General features: G+C 37.6%; 4 protein-coding genes across 6 annotated transcripts; 3 read left to right on the forward strand and 1 right to left on the reverse strand.

The window, feature by feature from the left end:
* The first annotated feature begins 6 nt into the window (after nucleotides 1–6).
* Nucleotides 7–4,038, forward strand: LOC135664912 (binding partner of ACD11 1-like). The gene is made up of 5 exons (XM_065177086.1): nucleotides 7–63; nucleotides 2,330–2,433; nucleotides 2,517–2,592; nucleotides 3,087–3,170; nucleotides 3,258–4,038. Exons 1-5 carry the CDS (start codon nucleotides 58–60, stop codon nucleotides 3,720–3,722), a joined length of 735 nt encoding a protein of 244 aa, XP_065033158.1. The 5' UTR covers nucleotides 7–57; the 3' UTR covers nucleotides 3,723–4,038.
* Nucleotides 4,039–5,500: 1,462 nt separating this feature from the next.
* On the forward strand, nucleotides 5,501–13,417 carry LOC135664911 (cell division cycle 5-like protein). 3 transcript variants are annotated; one of them, XM_065177085.1, is made up of 5 exons: nucleotides 5,501–5,618; nucleotides 5,739–6,034; nucleotides 6,756–8,477; nucleotides 11,421–11,702; nucleotides 11,988–13,417. In XM_065177085.1, the coding sequence occupies exons 2-5, from the start codon at nucleotides 5,858–5,860 to the stop codon at nucleotides 13,140–13,142; spliced, it is 3,336 nt and encodes a 1,111-aa protein (XP_065033157.1). In that variant the 5' UTR covers nucleotides 5,501–5,618; nucleotides 5,739–5,857; the 3' UTR covers nucleotides 13,143–13,417. The 3 variants fall into 3 exon arrangements, with proteins under 3 accessions (XP_065033157.1, XP_065033155.1, XP_065033156.1); XM_065177083.1 differs by having other exon boundaries at nucleotides 5,502–5,618; nucleotides 5,684–6,034; XM_065177084.1 differs by having other exon boundaries at nucleotides 5,502–5,618; nucleotides 5,728–6,034.
* Nucleotides 13,418–14,312: 895 nt separating this feature from the next.
* Nucleotides 14,313–17,886, forward strand: LOC135664908 (uncharacterized membrane protein At4g09580-like). Its single transcript, XM_065177077.1, has 4 exons — nucleotides 14,313–14,679; nucleotides 16,333–16,603; nucleotides 17,135–17,305; nucleotides 17,378–17,886. The coding sequence occupies exons 1-4, from the start codon at nucleotides 14,513–14,515 to the stop codon at nucleotides 17,501–17,503; spliced, it is 735 nt and encodes a 244-aa protein (XP_065033149.1). The 5' UTR covers nucleotides 14,313–14,512; the 3' UTR covers nucleotides 17,504–17,886.
* Nucleotides 17,887–18,949: 1,063 nt separating this feature from the next.
* Nucleotides 18,950–19,749, reverse strand: LOC135664909 (protein HAIKU1-like). Its single transcript, XM_065177078.1, has one exon. It carries the CDS (start codon nucleotides 19,544–19,546, stop codon nucleotides 19,007–19,009), a length of 540 nt encoding a protein of 179 aa, XP_065033150.1. The 5' UTR covers nucleotides 19,547–19,749; the 3' UTR covers nucleotides 18,950–19,006.
* Between the last annotated feature and the right edge of the window lie 1,761 nt (nucleotides 19,750–21,510).

The following is a 21,510-nucleotide window of genomic DNA, read 5'->3' on the forward strand; positions in this document are numbered from 1 at the left end:
CTTTTCGCGGCTACCTCCCTGCAGATCTCGTCGCTAGCGGCAGCAGTAGGAGCTCCGATGTCGGTGAGTGCTGCTTGGTTCTCTTGAATCTTGATTTCTATGTTCAGTGCTTAGATCGCTTTTATTGAGGTTTGCTTTTAGGGATTTATGTGTTGAGATGATTCAGAGAATTGGAAATAATGAGACTGTCTTGATATCACTAATTGACGTTCTGAATCTACAACTTCTGCAAGAGAGAAGGAGAAAAGAGGGGGTGTCGTTTTTGTGGACGATGTTTGTTTGACTTATGTCAAAGTTTGATCTTTTATACCTAAGATTCAAGTTTCATTGCCTAAGTGGATCAGAAAAGTCCTCTGTGCTTTAAGATGAAGCCTCCAACAATTATGTTGGGCTTTCAAAAAACAACAGATCAAAAGATGAGATTTTCTGATCCGCCATGTCACTAAGCATCAAAAACCCATGAGATCTACAATATGTAGTCCCCTCTTTATTTGTTTTAACAATTTTCTCTACCTAATCAGACATATTACCTGTTGTAATTAAGGGAAGAGGACAGTTTACTGGAATGGCTTTTAAACATTTCCAAAACTAGCCCAGCAACAATGTTGTCTCCCAACATACCAAAACTGGTTGTTACTCCGGTGGCAGGGGAAGCAAGTCTAAGTATAAAAATCTGATTGAGTTTAGGGATAATCAGACTCGAACTGATGACTTCCACCACATCAAGGTGACATGTATTTTACATATTCATATGGTTGAGTCCTTAGATTTCCGAAATAGTGTAATGCTTAAGGAAGTGCTTTGGATCATTACTATTTCCTTAATGCTAGAACTAATCATTCAATCTATTTGTTTCTTTGTTTTATCAATTTTCTTTGCCTAATCAGATATGTTCGCTCTTGTAACTAATGGAAGAGGTGTTTGCTTGAACTTTTTGAAAAGGAGTTGATTCTATTAAATGTACCAGGCTTAAAATATGAGAATATTCAGCAGATAGATTATTATGCCAAAAAATGTTCTCTTGTGCAGTCTGCCAAGCTAGGCAGACTATCTGCAGCATCATTGACTCTCAAATCGACAATGATATGTGAATATTCATATTGTTGATAAGCAACTCAAACTATGGTCTTTCTCAAAACTTATGAAATTGTTTTGTGGAGAAACTTTATTCATAGATCTTAAAAGGTGTTGTAATCAAGGACTGCAATTTCGTGCCGGCCGGCCTGCCGTGTTGGTCTTTGGCTGGTCCAGTACGGCATACTGACACGTGGTACGTCGGACCATGCCGACAATTCCAAAAAATGTCAAGAAAATCTCCGAAAATATATGAAAATTAGGTTAAAAAACCTAGATTAGGATATTTTAATTAGAACTAAATGCAAATTTAGTTCTATTTCAGTAAAAAAATCTAAATAAGGAATGGATAGTGGATTTATCTTTTCTGAACATTGATGGCCAACTTTGTGGCACGTTTCAAACGGTTCTTCCATTGATATTGAACAAGAGTGAGAATATGTGAGAAAAAGAGAGTGATTGAGTGAGAAAGAGAGTTAGAAGATATGAGATTGAAATAGGGTGAAAGAGAGGGGAGGAATGGGGTTAAGTAGGCATTCAAATGGGTCCAACGATCAAATTGACCGTTGGAACCAATTCAGTCTAGGCTTTTGTTTGATTTCGGTCGAAATCCGACCATTACTGATCGATATAGGTTGGTAACAGACAAATTTCAACCATTTTGGACTATGTAGTAATTTCCTGTTCATGTTGACATATGATAAATGGATAATGAAGTAACAACATTTATTCACTTTATATACATCCAACTATAAGCTTGTTGATTGAGAATTAACAAAAAATTGAGGGCATAAAATCTAAGTCATGGTATGAGCATGTGCTAAGGAGGCATGTAGATATCGTAGTTCGAAGAGTGGCAGCATAGTATGAGGAAAGATAGAGGAAGACCTAAAAAGATCTTATAGAAACTATAAATAGAGATTTAAATACCCTTTAACTAAATATGACTTTTTACATAGCTTAATAATGGTAAAATAACCATATAGCCGACCTCAAATGCTTAGGGTATCATGGTTTTGTTATTGTTGTTGAACATGATAAGTTAAATTGCAAGTCAAAGGTCCTTCCTTTGTGCCCTTCTTATTGCATAATATGATTAATCTTCTGGTACTCTAGATACAGAGTGTATTTCCTGTGCTTTAACCAGATTATGTACCATGCTTAAAATCTACAAGAAATCTAGTATTGTTCTTTTTTTGTTGTTTTCATTTATTTGATGAAAATTTTCTGATACCAGTTAGTGTATGCATTGCAGGCAAGGACAGTGAAAGTCAGCAATGTTTCTCTGAGTGCATCATTGCATGATATTAAAGAGTTCTTCTCCTTTTCTGGGGACATCGAATATGTTGAGATGCAAAGGTTCATGTTGATAATGATCATATTTCTTTTATGATGACTTTTTGGTGTTTGGACAATCTTAGCTCACCATCAATTTTCAACAGTGCGGATGAATGGTCTCAAATTGCTTATGTTACCTTCAAAGATTCACAGGGAGCAGAAACAGCTCTTCTTCTCTCAGTAAATTTTCTTAAGATCTTTATTTTCTTTCTTGAGATCGTTACTGCCCTTTCAGTTAACTCATATCAAAGAATTTGTATTCTTGATTCATTTCATACAAAATTTATGCATACATATTAAGTTGCGTTCCTGAGATTTTTGTTTTCTATTGTTGCATGCACATCTTCTTCTCTTTTTGCTTTGCTGTCCATATCACATGTCCACCATCAGATGCTAAATTATCTCAAGTATTAAGAGATATGGTTGTTTATGTAAACTAGGTCTGGATAGTAAGTGATTACATGTGATATAGAAGGAGATTCTGTTTTTTTTTTGTCTGTAAACTATTGCAAATATAATTAGCCATCTATTATCTAAAAAATGTTTCAAAAAAGAGTAATTTTTCATTTCAAAGTTGTACTGCGTTCTGTAGAACCAACAAAGGGACCTTGGTTTGTGTTTCTGTTATTGGTTATAAATCTTCTTCTCTCAGATGTCATTTGTTCATTGTACAGGGGGCAACAATAGTTGATCTCTCTGTTATTGTTACACCTGCTCCAGAATACCAATTACCTGTAACTGTTTCAGCTCCTACTGTGGTAGAGTGCATGACACATGCCTTCTCTTGAACCATTATTCCATCTTTCTTTTTTTTTACTGTGTGATGAAGCTTGTTTGTTTCTTAGAATAAAGAGGTCAAAGTCACTGGTGGTGGTGAATCTGCTTCTCATAAAGCAGAAGATGTTGTCACCAGTATGCTCGCCAAGGGCTTTATTCTAGGCAAAGATGCTATCGGCAAAGCAAAAGCTTTCGATGAGAAGCACCAACTCACATCCACAGCTAGCGCCAAGGTTTCATCATTCGACAAAAAAATTGGCCTGACTGAGAAGATCAGCATGGGTACTTCAGCTGTCAATGAAAAGGTCAAGGAAATGGATCAGAAGTTCCAGGTCTCCGAGAAGACTAAGTCAGCCTTTGCTGCAGCTGAGCAGAAAGTAAGTGTTGCAGGATCTGCAATCATGAAGAACAGGTATGTCTTCACCGGAGCATCCTGGGTAACTGGTGCATTCAACAAAGTTGCCAAGGCTGCAAGTGATGTGGGATCGAAGACGAAAGAGAAAGTTGCTGCTGAACAGGAACACAGAATATAATTGATACACGGCTTGATAGTATCTTTGAGACCTTTTAAAGGGTTGTAGCAGTAGAGCATCCTGCCAAGCATGCACCTGTTCAAGTATCAATTCCTTGATCTCGTTACATCTTCTACAGAACGGAGTCTTGCCTTTGAAGAAGATAAGCCAATTTTATTCCATGTTGTGATGCATATTGAACAAAATAGTCCTACACCTTGTGTTTTGATACATTGTTTCTGAGCATATCTGTAAGGATTTTGTGCCTATACACTGGTGTCCAAACAATGTTGCTGAATGATACCAAATAACCTATAGAGTTCATTGGTATGTCCAAGCATGATGTTTTTCTCTACAATACCATATATTTCTGCTGTCTACTGAAAAAAAATTAGCTCTTGTTGTCACTAAGAACAATCTGCCAATTACAAATCAATTCGACAAGAAATAGTCAGTAATTATCCCTATCCTTGCCAATATTTATTTTTGGAATTTTGAGATCATTCTGGGAAGAACATCAGTTCATATAGTTGGACAGCAGTGTATGTATGATATGACTTGCTGATATAAAATTAGAATACTAAGTATTTTACCTCCAAGAACATTTGATAGTTTCTGTTCTCTACTTATTCAACTTTTCATTGCATTAATTATTATCAATTGAGGCTTCGAGTGACATGAATGATTAATCTGTCATTTCATGGAGGTCATAAAATTATGGGATATGCCAATATGGTTTAGGATTTAAAGTATTAATATGTAGAAGTAAGGAAGTAATGGGTCAATTGGTTGGCTTCTTTTGCTTGTGAGATTCACATGCAATTTTCATATAACTACCCAAACTTGTCTGGGAGAGAAAAATATTATTTTCTCAGATTGTACTAAATTCTGATATTTTGAGAAGAAAATAACTTAATTCAAATAAATTATTAGATAAAGAATGTTGAGAACAAAAATTAATAATTTGATGAGGAAACCAAAAGGAATTTACTAGCATTAATGATCAATAGATTTGGCTTACAAAAGGCTACATAAAAGAGAGATTTATTAATGAATAATAAACCATGAATATATTAATATATCATACTTATAAAAAAAACCATTTATTTGGTTTTTCTTGATATAAGATAACTTATAAAAAAAACATCTTGTGGTGATATACTTAATCTACTTACAAAAGATTGGGAGTTTGAAATTTTGATATAATTTTGAAGATATTAACTAGTTTAACAGATAAAAACTTTGACAGATTATCGATCGTAAACTTGAATTTCATCTTCGTCACTTATTCTTTAACAAAATTATTTTAATTAAATTAATTTTTAAAATATTAAAAAAATAAATAATTTATTAACTTATTCTTAACATAACTTTTTTTTTCTTTTTGAATTACTAGAGAGAGAAGAGAGAGAGAGAGAGAGAGAACTAACAGTAGAGATAAAATGAATAGTAAGACATGGAATGCTTCTCACAAAAGGCATTCTTTCTAAAATCTAATCTTTTTCTAGTTTTGTTAATTATATGCATATATATATATATATATATATATATATATATATATATATATGTAACTTTTTTTTTATTTTTTCTTAAGAATATTTATCATTAAATCGATTTGCCTATGTAAAGCAGCTCACTCGAGCACATATAGTGTTACATATAACATCAATATTATAATGGAAATTAGAAACTGTGTTCGGACACCGATCGGATACGGGTACGGATACGGTTTTACCCAAATCCGTATCCGCTCCTAAGTATATAACATCGCCATCACATCGCCGCCTCCCACTCCCCTTCGTTTGAGTCGCACAACCCACTCCGTGCCCGGGCTTCGTCTCCCCTTCCTCCGGTCGTCCACCCTCCTCACCGTCCCAGCCTTTGCGCCCGCCGCCATCGGTCACTGGTTCGCTGCCGGTGAGTCCTCTTTCTTCTTATCCCTTTTCTCCTCCTCTCACCTTCGTCGATTTTAAGAACCCTAGGAGAGAGATCGCCAAAGATCCAACTCAATCCCTAGAGCTCCAAGAACGCTAGCAGGAATCCAAGATACATCCAGTCCCAGAAGAGAGATCCTCCCTTCTATTTCCGATTGGAAGAACTCTAGACGAACCCTAGGCTACGAGGAGGAAGAAGGGGGAAACTAAACAGCCGGCAAGATGAGGATTATGATAAAGGGTGGTGTGTGGAAGAACACCGAAGATGAGATCCTCAAAGCGGCGGTCATGAAGTATGGGAAGAACCAGTGGGCTAGGATATCTTCCCTTCTTGTCCGCAAGTCCGCCAAGCAATGCAAGGCCAGATGGTATGAGTGGCTTGACCCATCGATCAAGAAGGTATTTCTTTTGCTTCTTCTTCAGTTGTTTAAATTGATTTCGTTTTATTGAATATATAACATATTTTGATGATCGGTCGGAACACTAGCAAGCAGTAAAAGTTTGGTTTTATATTGGATATTATTCACATGGGTGGAGCGTTTAAATGTTGGAATGGTTAGTTTTGGTTGCATATAAGATGAGAGTCGACGTTCTCTGTGGTTCTAATGATTGGAGCAAAATTTCATCATGATTTGTTTTAAGAAGCACATGAGCAAGATTTCATCATAATTTATTTAAGAAGCACATGATTTATGTTGAATTTTCCATCTTCAGCCTTGAAAGAACTCATCTTCTTAATGTTGTGATTTGCTGAGTCATCCATAGTTTAAGGGTCATGATTATATTTTTTTCCTGCAACTTTTTGGTTTTGCATGTTTGTGATTTATTTTAAAAAGTTGCAGCAAATACTATTCTTTCTTGTACTACAGTTTAGATCCATGTCTGCTGTATTCATTTTATTTCTTTTCACTTCCTTCCGTTTCAGAAAATATACGTTGCACTCATATGAACTCTAGCTTAGGATAATACGAAAGATTAAAATTTTTGGTGGAATTAGCTTTTTATTGATGATTCATTTTTGTATTTATTCTTTGACTTATAGATTTTAATGCTTATTTAGTTATTCTTTTGTATTTCTGACATAAATAACTAACAATTGAACTTATGTTTGATCTACCAGACAGAGTGGACAAGGGAAGAAGATGAGAAATTGCTTCATCTCGCCAAGCTTATGCCCACTCAGTGGAGAACAATTGCCCCAATTGTGGGTCGAACACCATCCCAGTGTCTTGAACGCTATGAAAAGCTGCTTGATGCTGCATGTGCAAAAGATGAGAACTATGAACCGGGTGATGACCCCCGAAAGTTGCGCCCAGGAGAGATTGATCCCAATCCTGAATCTAAACCTGCACGTCCTGATCCTGTGGATATGGATGAGGATGAAAAGGAAATGCTTTCAGAAGCACGTGCTCGGTTAGCTAACACTAGAGGCAAGAAGGCAAAAAGAAAGGCAAGGGAGAAACAGCTTGAAGAGGCAAGGAGGCTTGCATCTTTGCAGAAGCGAAGAGAATTGAAAGCAGCTGGAATTGACACAAGGCATAGGAAGAGGAAGAGGAAAGGAATTGATTATAATGCAGAAATACCCTTTGAGAAGAGACCTCCCCAAGGATTCTTTGATGTTTCAGGAGAAGAGAGACCCGTGGAACAACCTAAGTTTCCAACAACAATTGAGGAACTTGAAGGGAAAAGGAGGGCTGACATTGAAGCACAATTAAGGAAGCAAGACGTTGCCAGAAACAAGATTGCACAAAGACAAGATGCCCCTTCTGCAATATTGCAAGTTAACAAACTTAATGATCCAGAAGCAGTCAGGAAGAGGTCCAAACTAATGCTGCCAGCGCCTCAGATTTCAGATCAGGAGTTGGAGGAGATTGCAAAAATGGGTTATGCAAGTGATCTTGTTTTAGCCAATGAGGAGCTTGATGAAGGTAGTGGTGCCACACATGCTCTCCTTGCAAATTATTCTCAGACTCCAAGACCGGGAATTACTCCCTTGCGAACCCCACAGAGAACTCCAGGTGGAAAAGGTGATGCAATTATGATGGAGGCTGAAAATCTTGCACGGTTGAGAGAATCTCAGACGCCTCTTTTTGGTGGGGAGAATCCAGAGTTACACCCTTCAGATTTCTCTGGAGTCACACCAAGGAAAAGGGAAATTCAAACTCCGAATCCCATGGCAACTCCTTCGGCTACTCCTGGACCGGGTCTTACCCCCAGGATTGGCATGACACCTTCCAGAGATGGATATTCTTTTGGTATAACACCAAAGGGGACTCCTTTCAGGGATGAACTTCACATAAATGAAGATATTGAAATGCAGGATACTGCAAAGATGGAGCTGCATCGGCAGGCTGAGCTGAAAAGAAACTTGCGTTTTGGCTTAAACAATCTTCCACAACCTAAGAATGAGTATCAGATAGTTATCCAACCCATTCCTGAGGAGCATGAAGAATATGAGGAGAAGGTCGAAGAGGATATGTCCGACAGATTAGCCAGGGAGAAGGCACAAGAACAAGCAAGGCAGGAGGCCTTGCTAAGGAAGCGATCCAAAGTGCTTCAGAGAGAGCTTCCTAGACCTCCTACTGCCTCACTGGAGATTATCAAGAAGATGCTGATGAGGGGTGATGAAGATAGAAGCTCGTTTGTTCCCCCTACTCCATTTGAGCAGGCTGATGAAATGATAAATAGGGAACTTCTTGTATTGCTAGAACATGACAATGCTAAGTATCCAATTGATGATAAAACAGACGAGAAGAAAAAGAAAGGGACCAAGCATTTGGCAAATGGTAAATCTTCTGCAATACCTGAACTTGAAGATTTGGAAGAAGATCAGCTGAAGGAGGTATGTTGCTGCTTTTAGTCTTCTGTTTTTGATTTTGCTGAAATTCATTTATTTGTATTTAGTCACTAGGCCATTTGTATTTTGTAGGTTGTTGTTCCTTTTAATTTTATTTTTTTGGGATATCTGGTTCAAGATTATGTGTCACCTTCTTGGTCACTTTGATAATTAGCATGCTGAGGACCAAGGATTTGGAACTCGGTCTAATGTCGGTTTCAGTAATCTGCCAGACTGGTATGGTATTGATAGTCAAGATGGATACCAACCTGTACCACTGGTATACCAATATTGCACCATCCAATATCACCTTAAAAAAAATGGTCTGGACCACGTGGTTTGTTACTGATCCTTGGTTGTACTGATAAATATTGCTTGGTATGGTGCGTACTGACTGATATCTGAAACCATGCTATGTAGATTGTTGAACATCACCTTCTTAGTTTAGTTAAGTAATTTGGTCATTTTGATTACTAAGTTGTTAATGATCTTGTGGTTTGTGCTCCACAATTCTTAAAAGAGGTTTTGGGGGCAGAGTACTCTTCTCTCTTTGTTATGCTGTTTCTTTTAGGCTCGTTTTGTTTTCTGGTAAGTTGGAGAATTTAAATGCAATAAATGAATCTGCATGCTGAATAGTACAGGGAAAGAAAAGGAGAAAACCTAAAAGGGAGCATTGTGCCTTTAAATTTAACAGTTGATTTGATCAGTGTTTGAGAGGTTGTGATTATTTGTATACAATCATGATTCACATCCATATCATGCAAAGTATTTAAATTGTTTAATTATAATGTAGAATCTATAATCGAGTGCACAATTACAGTGATTAGAAAAGCACTATTAGACAGAATTTATTCATGATGTTTATTCTCATCAATGACATTAACAGGCCTTAACTATATAAGAATAAATTGAGATGGTGGCGGTCATATTAATCATCAAAACTCATGTTTGATATTGGATAGCAATAATTTGGTAATACTGATAAAAGGAATAAGAAAGTAACATTATTTGGCCACTAAGGTTCTATTTGGCCTGAAGACTTAATAGGTATGTTGAACTCGTAGGATTTCATTCAAACAATCTTAATCTCCAACTGAGATTAGGCATCATAGTGATTCCTGTCATCTGCCCAAAATATGGGGGTTTGGGTTAAATTCAAGGATAATGGTGTTGAGTATTTCAGGTTAAACTGCTAATATGTATTAAAAATCCCCAGCCATACACCAATACAATCTGGAATTTGGAAATTCAAGGCAGGGATAACATTCTTTGGTCATATAGTGCCCTCTCGGAAACCAGTGGCCGATGATCATTGACTAGCAGTTTGGACGGCCAACTCTAAAAGTCTGCATTGCTGACCATTTGGGCCCCCATTTTCTAGTTACTTGAATAAAATTTAACAGTTTTCGATGATACGTCGATTGGCCTCTCAAGAATGGCCTGTGATGTTAATGTCTATGGTTAGAGAGAGAATCTAGGAAGTTTGTGTCATCTCTCAGTTACTCCGATCAAACAATTTTACATCACAAAAATACCAGTGTTCTTTTGATTTTCACTTTGGTAGTGCCACTTTAAAAAGAAAGACATCTAACAGTATCCATTTTTTGATAACCAAATTGATCCTGCAAATAAAATAAGTATAAACATAGAGCCAGTACACTGTTCTTTAATTAAATATACATAAGTTTGTCACTTGTTGAGAGAACATGAAAAATAAGAGAAATTAAAAAGGAAATAAATGAAGCTGTAGAAGAATTGAGGCTGAGCTTGCTGTTTTTATTTTAATGATATCAGCATTTTGTTGGGGATGACATCTCGTATTTGGTGTTTCTCTAGGCGGAGGAAGAGAAAAGCCTCTATAAGTTAAAACTAAAGTAAAATAACTTATTTAATGCTGGACAAATAAATAAGATGAATTGTAGTTCGAGGATAGGGTTACAAGAGTTCTGTTAGATTAAAGTAAACCTAATCCTACTTATATCAGACTTCCATCAATAACATTTTCCCTTTTACCATTTTTCATAGTTTTTGGTGATACCGGTATTGTGCTCCTCGTAGAACTCATGGGATTGATTTCCAGTCATTCTCATTGAGTATGTTTAGTGATGCCTCATAAGACTCAAGACTCTGAAGAGGAACAATAGTTTCGTGGAAGAGTTTGCATGGCTCTTTCTAATCCTAACTATATTAGACTTCCATCAATTCCCTAACAACTTTTCCTTTTGCTTCATAGTTTTTGGTAAAACAGCTACTAAGCTCCTCATTGTGTCCGTGGCGCTGTTCACTGATTTTCTTATTGTTTGAATATGTCTAGCAATATGAACAGGATTCATCTGGAGTTGTATGCTCTCAGACAGGGCTGTCTAATCCTTTTTGTACTGGTAAATGACTTACTGAGCAAAGTTAGCCATTAGCAGGTTTAGTCGAAGCCAAATCCTGCTCATGAGGTGCTAGCCTGCACCTTTCATTGTAACACATTTAAATGTTTCTCTAAGCAATTTAGTCCCTGCTTGTGTAACCTCTGATTGTACGAGGGTTGAACTCCAATTGGATTTCTTGGAAAACTTCAAAGGGAAAGTAAGGCACCTGTATGGCTATTTTCTGGCAATCGTATGTTTCTCTTGGCTGAAATTCTCTCTCTAAGCCTAATGGACCTCTGTGGCTGAACCAATATCATGTTTGTTGGTACACACATTGCTTCTGTTCTTGTCTACTATATATATATAGTTTCGTGTACCTCTTTTCAATGTACTTTTCCATAGTCCGGCTACAAAATTTGTCTCTCTATATATACTACACAGAAAACTTATTCCAAAGTGATATATCTGCAATTTTCATTCCAAAATTACAACTTCATATTTTTGATATTCTTGCTTGTTTATGCCTCAATTCTTGTGGAAGCCTGCACATCATCGGAAATTATGTAATTGTTATTCGCTGTTTTTGCAGGCTGATTCTTTGATAAAGGAAGAAATTCAGTTTTTGCGAGTGGTGATGGGGCATGAGAATGAGTCTTTTGATGATTTTGTCAAAGCACGTGATGCATGCCAGGAAGATCTCATGTTTTTTCCTGCTCGTAGTACCTATGGTCTTGCAAGTGTTGCTGGGAACAATGAGAAACTTGCTGCTTTACAAAATGAATTTGAGATTGTGAAGAAGAGAATGGATGATGAAGCAAAGAGGGCAACACGACTTGAACAGAAAATTAAAATTCTCACGCATGGTTACCAAGTATGCTATAATCATTTTTCTGCTTTCAATATAGTATTTATTTCCCCTGAAATGTCATGTGACTTTGACAATTTTGCCTAAATTTTTCGAACAAGATTTTATTGACAACGATGCTAATAAAATTTTGTACCCTTGCTTGTCTCGGTGAAAGACCAGTTGGATGCTTAAACATACTGAAAACTATTTTTGTCCAAAAATTTTGCCGTTTCATTTCCTTTTCGTGATTCTTTGCTTCTCATTGTCAGCCTGATATCAGTTTAATTCTCTTCATTTCTGAATGAGCAGGCAAGGGCTGGAAAATTATGGTCACAGGTGGAGGCCACATTCAAGCAAGTGGATACCGCTGCAACAGAACTTGAATGCTTTCAAGTGTTACAAAAGCAGGAACTGCTAGCAGCTACTTACAGAGTTAATAGCTTAGTTGAAGAAGTCACCAAGCAAAAAGCACTAGAACAGAATCTACAGCATCGTTATGGGGATCTCTTGGCTGAGCATGATCGAGTTAAAAGGCTGTTTGAGGAACATAAGATGCGGCTGCGTATGGAAGAAGAAATTGCTGCAAGGAACCGAGCTCTTGAGGAAGAAGCTGCTGCAAGGAATCGTGCTCTTGAGGAGGAAGCTGCTGCAATGAATCGTGCTCTTGAGGAGGAAGCTGCTGCAAGGAATCCTGTTCCTGTGGAGGAAGCTGCTGAGAAAAATGTTACTCGGGAAGAAACGGCAGCGAACAATCATGCAATGAATGAGGAACTGGCAGATAAGAAGGATCATCTTGATTCAGATCATGCTGAAGATGGCACTTCTAACGAAGAGCCTATTCAAGGTGAAGCTACCCATTGTGTGGGTATTATTTCTAATGGTACGGATGATCTCAAGGAGCAGATGCCTGTTGCCAATAGTGTTATTGTGTCTGGTGACATGCCTCAGCTTGTGACCGAAGAGAAAATGATGGTTGATGATAAGATGACTCTGAACCCAGTTGATGACAACATGCTCCCCATTGTTCTGGTTGAAAGCACCGTTGTTATTCCTCAAGCTGATTCTGGTGTTTTAAACTCAGATGTTGTTGGTGCTTCAGTTGGCATGGAGGATGCAACAATTTCAGATGTCAGTAATCAAGAAGTTACTGCATCAATGACACAACCTATTTTGTCTTTGCAAAACACAAATGAAGCTTCTGCCTCTGACATAGGCGGTCAGATGGCTCAGGATGACGAGCAGCAAGTTGGGTTGGAGTTGGTCGACTCTGGCAACCTTGTAGTAGATGGTAGTGTCTCTAACGCAGATGCTCATGTGGACAATGTAAATGTAAATCCAAGTGTGACCGATGATGCATCTGGTGGTTTGAGTTCAGAAACAGTTATGATTAGTTCAGAGATATCGGCCAATCCTGCTGTTCAGATTTCTGGCAACTCGATGGATCATGATGCAGCAAAGGTGTAATGTTCTTCAATTATTGTGGAAGGTCAGAACTTCTTCAATGATGCAGAGTCTTTAGCCAGTTGCAGCCATCTTTCACTAGATTTTATACGGCTGGCAATATTAGGTATATGTAATCTCTATTAATCTGCAAACTTCTTAATCATGTTGTTCTTAGAACTTGTTGTTTCGGTTTTAGCATTCCTCCTTTTGAGTTCGGCCCGATTAGTTCTGAAAATTAAAATGTAAAGGGGCATCACCTCTTTTACCTTTATGGACAATGAGCATCTATTTTTGCAGTCGTTTGCAGTTTCTTGGTTTGCAAGTTTGTCATTCATATTCCATTAGGCCATAATTTGACATGTTTTATCATTTTAATGCCATTAAATAGTATACTTTGTTGTCTTCTTTTTAATAAGTATTTGCGGAAGAAATTGAAGGAAACTTAATATTTCAAAATGATGCTTGCATTTATTTAAATTTCTTGGTTGTGTTTGATGTGTGCACATACTTATTCCAGATATTAGAAGTTTGAAAACTAACATTACAGAATCTAGAAGCTATATCGATTGCAATTAAAGATATATGATTTCTTGGTTGCCATCATTGGCTGCTTGGTATCCAAATAACTCGAGATATGTTTGTTTTATGATATCAGTCAAACATCTCAATAATCACAATTCGTATAAATATCTATCTGAGACAAATCCAATATTTATATATAATTTATCTATTATTAATTGATGCTGTTGTTGACGTTGAAGTCGAATGTTATAGCACCAGCAACAGGGACAATTTTGGATTAAATTATGATGACTTATATGATTATGATCGTAATATTTAATAGGGTTATAATACCAGGTGGTGCTATTCTTCACGTCCGTGACTCACGTTTGCATATTGACACACACGATGAGAAGCAAGTCTCTCAAGGAACCGCTGTTGTGAAGCACATGCGCTACTATGTCTTGTCTCTATGTCTTGACCGAGCGGCCAAATAGACATAATTAGACGCATGATTCGTCAACAGTTGGGCCCCGCCAACAGGTGCTGTCGAAATACGACTTCGGTGGCTTCGGACGGGACAGGTGACACGGATCCGACTGGAGGTAACGGTCACGTGAAGAAACTGACCGACACGTTTCCGTTGCGTCTAATACCACGGTGACGGAGAATATTCGCCACGGGTTCCTCTGCCCCTGCGGAACACGCTATCTGCTAAACTCCTCATAACAAACCACCACCTTCCCCTCCTCCAAACGGCAGCGGAAGAAGAAAGGCCGAGGCTTTCGTTTCCTTTCTTCTTCTCCTCCTCCTCCTCTCCCCTCCTGCATCGCCGTTTTCTTTCCGTGGGAACGGGGTCTGATCTGTACAGGGTGGGGGGAAGCCGGGAGATGGGCGGCCGTCGGAGGTTCCCGTTGTCCCGCCTGGAGGTGGCGGCGGCCACGGGGGTTTTGGCGAGCTACATGTTGGGGCTCGTGGGGCTGTACCTGACGATGCCCGCCTCTGACTACCGCTTCCTTAAACTCCCTCGCACCCTCGAGGACCTCCGGATCCTCAGGTTTGGACCCGGATATGCTTTCCTCGTCGTCGATAGCTCATCTTTGGCTTAAAGTTCGCGTGCTTTTTTATGTTTTGGTGTTCAAGGGTGTCTTTCGGGTGGCTTGATTGTTTGGGTTCTTGATTCGGTTCTGCTTGTTCTTCACCGATTAGATCTCGATGAAGGGAATGGAGCAGTACCTATATTGTTATGTGGATCTTATTTCTTGGATTTCTTTTGAATATTGCATTGCTTCGGTGAATTGAGTTGGTGAATGTGTAAACGGGTAATGAGCTACGTAATTGTCAATTTACAGTATCTTTACGAAGAACAATGTACATATTTCACATTTTGATTCCATGAGCTAACCTTCCGTGCGTTAGAATTTGTCAAGACAAGAGGATAGTTGTTTGAAGAAGAATGCTCTGTAGATTCATAGAAAGATTGGTAATTTTTCTGAGCACAGCCGAGTGGTCTTTCTGGGTAGGCAGAGATGGCTACCTTATTCTGTCAAGTACCACTTTTTGGTTTATTTGCTTGCTTATGATCTATCTAACTTTCATAGTCACCTGCATTAAAAAAAATTTAAATCTTGACATATTAAGTATTTTTTAGGTACCTAGTGTTAGAGATTTCATGTAGGCTTTCGCAAAGAATCACCTTTTGCTTAAACTTTTTAGAATAATAATGAAAATTTACTCAAAATAATTTGGCTTGGTTAATATTTGCATGGGATGAACTAAGTTATTTGTTAATTCTAGAAAGAAGTAGAAAAAAGGTTATGTATATTTATTGCGCATGTGAAGCAATGACCCAGACCATGTTGAAGTTGTGCAGTAAATTGAATTGACATCGGACTACTCAATGTCTTTAAGAAAATTGACAAAGATTAAAACCTATGAGTCATATGTCAGCAGCCATTAGGTCAAAGAAAGCTGCTAAAAGTACACATTAGTGGATGTCTTCTTCCAAATTTCAAGGCATAACTCTTTCATAATTCACTTGGGCCCGAAGATTAGGATTTCCCTTTTCCCACTCTTGAATAATTTTTATCTTAAAATTTAAATTGTAGAAAGTTGTACCTCTCAGATGTAACACTAGTTCTGGTCAAAAGTCAGATGCAAAATGGTTTGAGGAGTGGTCACACTACATGTGCCCATATGTCAGCTTTCTATACTTTTTACATTCTGTGGTTTGTCATTCTAGCTGTTCCAAATTGGATAAAGACAAGGTATGCTAGATTTTCTTTTACTTTAGGTCACTAGCTACAGTTACTAACTGCAAACTTAGTAAAAAGTATAGAAAGCTGAGGTTAGAGGAGTGGACACACTACCTCATGCCAATTTATTTGTTACCATTACTTTATCTGTGTTATATTGCTGGTGGTGTGCCATCATGTGCCCATATGTCAGCTTTGTACAACCTCAGCTTTCTATACTTTTTTACATTCTGTTGGTTCTGATCCTAGCAGCTCCAAATTGGATAAAGACAAGGTATGCTAGATTTTCTTTTACTTTATTTAGGTCACTAGCTACAGTTACTAACTGCAAACTTAGTAGTTCTAAATTCAACAATTATGCCTTAAGAACTTTGTTCACTTCAAATGTTCTCTTGCATAAGTTGGAATTTTTTTATGAACCAAGACAAACGCTGAGAATTTTGAACCATGTGCAGGGATCATCTAGAAAGCTACACAAGCGACTACACTATGCAGGTCTTGATGTGCTACTTTACAGTTTACATCTTTATGCAGACCTTCATGATCCCAGGAACTGTGTTTATGTCACTACTAGCTGGAGCCCTCTTTGGAGTTGCTGGAGGCATGGTTTTGGTGATTGTTGCTGCAACTGCCGGTGCCTCTTCCTGTTTTTTCCTGTCGAAGATGATAGGAAGGCCCCTGGTTTTCTCATTGTGGCCAGATAAGCTGACTTTTTTCCAGGCTCAGGTAAACTGGAAGAACATTATGTGTTGCTACCATAAGTTTCATGATAGTCCTTTATAATAACCAGGACTTGGAATTTAAAATTGGTTTAATTCAATCTTGCTTACTGAGTGCTTGAAATTTCATGTTTATAACCATTCTGATTTAAGAGTTGTGCTACGAGAAACACTGCCCTATGTTCTAAGGGATTTGATTGATTCATCTTGCTTGTACCATCTAGAAAATCTTCAATTTAAATTTTCTACAGCAGCAAACAATCTAAGTGGTGCATATATGATATCGCCTATGTTCTCTCATTAGCATAGACATCTCAATTTGTTCTTACCAATTTATTTAGGCATTAAATTTATACTTATGACCTTGAATGTTGAACTGTGATTTCTCATTGCTATGTTAGATTTTGATCATTTGAAATCTTGAAATCTTTGTTTATCTTGCCCATCCTTTCCTCACAATTTACAAAATAGTATTTCCTCATTTCTCTGCATCTTACATTGCATCTTAATCTGCTTGATGCAGTATCTGTGCTGACAGGTTGCAAAACGAAGAGAGAAGTTGTTTAACTACCTGCTGTTCCTTCGAGTCACGCCGACACTGCCGAACACATTCATTAACATGGCTTCTCCCATAGTCAATGTGCCCTACCGTGTTTTCTTCTTGGCTACTTCAATTGGGCTCATCCCTGCAGCATACGTCACCGTGCGGGTATCATTCCTTCCGTTCTGCTTCATCATGAAATTGCCCAAGTAGGTACTGATCACCTTGTTTGATTCCCAGGCAGGAACAGCTCTTGGTGAATTAAAGTCGGTGGCCGACCTGTATGATTTCCAATCAATAGCTACAATCTTCTTCATAGGAATTGTTACATTGACACCTACATTTTTAAGCAAGGGTCAGAAGTGAAGTGCATGATCTCAGTTGGAAACAATCATTCCTTGGATGCAAAGTTATCTGATCATCCATCTGTGTATTTCAACTTCAGTAGAAGACCATTCTCTTCCAATCCTCATAGAAGACTCAATCTTCAGTGGCAATAGCCAACATGGGTTTTGCTTGGAGTCAATTCTCTGATGCTATGCTATGTTTGCTCAGTTGACCCAACTTATCTGAACAACTTCTGATGCTCGCTTCTACTGAACATGTAATCAAATAAATCAGCCATTCCTTCTGTGACCTGCCACATTAAATGATTAAGAAACATCTGTTGAGTGCTATGCTGCTGAACTCATCTGAATTCGTTGATGTTTTATTATTGCAATGATCAAAGAAGTCTATGTGCTGAGTCACACTTGAATAATGTTAGATTGGATAGACACTTGAATCAAAGGTTCATTCTATGTCAGTTTGTGATGAGTTGACTTGTTTCTTTAGCAAACATTGCAAGAAGCCCGTGTGCTATTACACAGTTGAACAAATCAAAATTAATCAGCATTTGTTCCTTAAATCTTGACAGGTTGACTCTAAATTTATTTTTGACTGCAAGAAATGTATGCACAAATTTTGACTGCAAATTTTATTTAATGCTGTTGTGCATGTACAATAAAATGAAATTTATACACATGCTGCCATGCATAAATCCCAACCTACTTAAATAGTTTTTTATGTTTATTTTTATTTTTTCACTATATGGATCTCAATGTTTGATAGTTATATACATATACATCTATATATATATATATACAAACATACATATATATATATATATATATATATGTATGTTTGTATATATATATATATACATATATATATATATATATACATACATACATATATATATATATATATATATATATATATATACATACATATATATATATATATGTATATATATATATGTATATATATATACATATATATATACATATATATATATATACATATATATACATATATATATATATACATACATATATATATATATATATATATATATATATACATATATATATATATATGTTTATGTGTGTGTAAAATTTGATCAAGGGATCATATTTTGAAGAATTAAGAATCTTATCATGTAAGATAGCTAATATCTTACTAAGTATAACCCTAGTAAGATGATATATGTGTATGTAGAGATAGAGAGAGATAATAGACATAATAGATTTTACTAGAAACTATAAATATTGATTTTTTTTTTTTAGTCTAATTAACGTAAAAGATCCATATATTAGAGACCTTAAATAGTTAGGATATTACTGCTTTGTCCACAACTTACTCGTGCTTTAGAGCTTCACATGTTCTTCATAGCAAGAGAAGGAGGACAGGTTTTGTTGATTATTATATGAACTGCTTTCAGTTTGCAGTTTTCTTCTACTGCATGAAGTTAATTCTACAAACAAAGAAATATAATGGGAAGATTTCGTCCTTCGTACTCCCAATCAACCAACGGATGCAAGAAACATGTTACAGATCCTTCCAGATAGGAGACCGAGGGAAGAGCACGTCCGGCGACGGCGGCGGCAGAGGTTGAAAGGCCAGCGGCGAGAACGGGTTGCTGGGAGAGAGAGGCAGCTGAGGGTGGAGGAACCCAGGTGACTGCAGGTGCAAGAACTCGCTGGGCGACTGAAGGTCGAGCGGCGGCGGAGAAGGAGGATGAAGGGACGAGGCGGCGGCGCGGCGGGGCCCGTCGGAGTGGAGGAGGGAGGTCTCCAGGAAGCGCAAGTAGGCGGAGAAGGGAGACTCGGCGGGTGGCGGCGCGAGAGGGGCGGGGCGGGGAGGAACGGGAGCCTGTAGCGGCGGGGGACGGGACTGGTTGAGGCGGCGCGGGCGAGGAAGGGCAGAGGAGGCGCCGGTGAGCTGCTGAACCACTGACCGGAAGTCGCTACTGCGGATGTTGTAGACGCGCGGCTGGCGCGGGAGTGGCGGCCCGCGGTTGACGGCTGCGGCCTCCTTCTTGATGACCTTGTTGACTCCGAGACCATTGTGGTTCTTGGAGTTCTCCATTCCTCGATATTCTCTTCTTCTTCCTTTCCTCTGTGCTTGATTCAAAGAGAGCTGCGAGAATCGATAAGACAGTGTCAGAAGGAGAGGTTTGCGTTGGTCTTTGTTTCAGACTGTCGTTTAGGATGGGGAAGTTGGAGGATAAGTATCTAAAACCGCGTATTTAGGAGAGAGAGAGAGATAGTGGACGTCAATGAGTCAAAGGTTAAGACACATTATATTACACATGTAGATGCTTACACATCAGTTCATTTATACATAGAGCTCTGACCATTGACTTTGAGTTGTTCTTTGGGGTGACTTCAGAGGGCAGGGAGAGTCAAGGAGGGAATGGTGAGGAAGGGGAAACACAAGAGACTGTATTCATGTCAACCGATATCACACTAATAAATCATCAATCGACCCCAAACGTTGTTATTGGTATTATATCAATCGAGGAATATAGATAGCCTAAGTGGTAACAGCAGTTTATATATATATATATATATATATATATATATATATATATATATATATAATCTTATCGTCTATTAGATATTACTTCATCTATTCGACATCGAAATTGTATCCCCGTATGAATTTGAGATGATTGATTTATTGAAGATATTTGACACAAAGTTTGAGAGGTATTTTTTTCATAAAATATTTTAAAAATTTAGTATCTATTTTAATTATACCATAATATCTTGAACCTAGTTGATTTGTCTAAGCCATATGGTATCCTTACGTATTTGTCCACAGAGAGTCAGTCTTCCATAAACCTATTATGGTTCATTTAGAATCTATAAAAGAGAAGACGAATTAGAGAAAGTATTTAGCTCGAGAACTACAAACAACTATTTTAACAAATACTAGGCAATGTAAATTACAAACTTCGTAATTCTAAACGGACACACGACAAAGGATCTAAGGTGGTCTGCCATGATCAAAAGTTCCCACATAACACTACTATGGAACAAGACAGTGAATCAGACCTCGACACTACCCCAAATACTCATCCAATTATGTGTCACCTGGGTAGCTCTTGGGTATTGTGTTGTTTGACACTCTACACCACTCTTTAGAGTTAGAAAACCCTTAAAATAGTTGCTTGGATGACTTGTTTTTGAGTAGTTATGCATCTACGAGACAACTACACACACCTATATTTATAAGCCTAAAATGACTATAAAAGTTAATCAAAATAGACTACCAAATCTACTACCTATATATTGTGTAAAGTATGAATAAAATTGAAAGACTTGGACGCACATGAGTATTACATCGAATACTTTATTTATAGCTTTGTCAATAATATTCTCCCTCATTTATTCCTTCAATATCCTCGTCGAAGCTTTTGTAGATGCTGTATCTCCTCGCCTTTATTGAATCTTCAATCTTTTGCTCCAATTGCAACACGCCTCTTGGCTCTTAGCTGCTCTTTGTCGTTGTTGCTGAGTAGTCAAACTTTGACCTACCATGCTACTTCTACTTGCTAATGACATTGATTGTGGTATGAGATCGACCAAATTGTGTTAATCTTAATTGGTTCTTACGAATTCTTCGAAAAATATCTTTCTTGTTATGTACTAATCTCTCAAACATCTCATGCTACTTGAACTAGGTGAATGCCTATTAGAGCTTTAATAAACATCGCCTCATAGACTTTAAATTTTTTTGCTTTTTCCTCCACAAAATTAGCCTATCGATTTCTCTTCTACTTAGTTGTCGTGTCTAAGTTAGTTTGCATCACTTTTGCTTTCGATTGATATTTTGTTGGAAAATAAAATGAACAATCTACTCTTAATAGAACCGATCACCATTAGTGAGAATTTGATAACTATTATCTTTCACTTTCTTCGAAAGGTCTTTGAATGTATGTAGAGCTCATCTACTAGATAAATAGGAGAACTGAAATACTCGGTTTTACTCATTCTCTTCAGAGTTAAGAAGGTAAAGATTACTTAATTTCACTCATCACCTTGAGA

The sequence above is a fragment of the Musa acuminata genome, unplaced genomic scaffold (assembly GCF_036884655.1).
Source record: "Musa acuminata AAA Group cultivar baxijiao unplaced genomic scaffold, Cavendish_Baxijiao_AAA HiC_scaffold_906, whole genome shotgun sequence".
Taxonomy (NCBI): domain Eukaryota; kingdom Viridiplantae; phylum Streptophyta; class Magnoliopsida; order Zingiberales; family Musaceae; genus Musa; species Musa acuminata.

Coding starts and splice junctions, on each gene's coding strand:
- LOC135664912 (XM_065177086.1), top strand. Junction 2,434..2,516: donor GAATATGTTGAGATGCAAAG/GTTCATGTTGAT, acceptor AATTTTCAACAG/TGCGGATGAATGGTCTCAAA. Junction 2,593..3,086: donor AAACAGCTCTTCTTCTCTCA/GTAAATTTTCTT, acceptor TTCATTGTACAG/GGGGCAACAATAGTTGATCT.
- LOC135664911 (XM_065177085.1), top strand. CDS start 5,858: ATGAGGATTATGATAAAGGGTGGTGTGTGGAAGAACACCGAAGATGAG. Junction 6,035..6,755: donor TTGACCCATCGATCAAGAAG/GTATTTCTTTTG, acceptor TTGATCTACCAG/ACAGAGTGGACAAGGGAAGA. Junction 11,703..11,987: donor TTCTCACGCATGGTTACCAA/GTATGCTATAAT, acceptor CTGAATGAGCAG/GCAAGGGCTGGAAAATTATG.
- LOC135664908 (XM_065177077.1), top strand. CDS start 14,513: ATGGGCGGCCGTCGGAGGTTCCCGTTGTCCCGCCTGGAGGTGGCGGCG. Junction 14,680..16,332: donor GAGGACCTCCGGATCCTCAG/GTTTGGACCCGG, acceptor AACCATGTGCAG/GGATCATCTAGAAAGCTACA. Junction 17,306..17,377: donor CAGCATACGTCACCGTGCGG/GTATCATTCCTT, acceptor TTTGATTCCCAG/GCAGGAACAGCTCTTGGTGA.
- LOC135664909 (XM_065177078.1), bottom strand. CDS start 19,546: ATGGAGAACTCCAAGAACCACAATGGTCTCGGAGTCAACAAGGTCATC.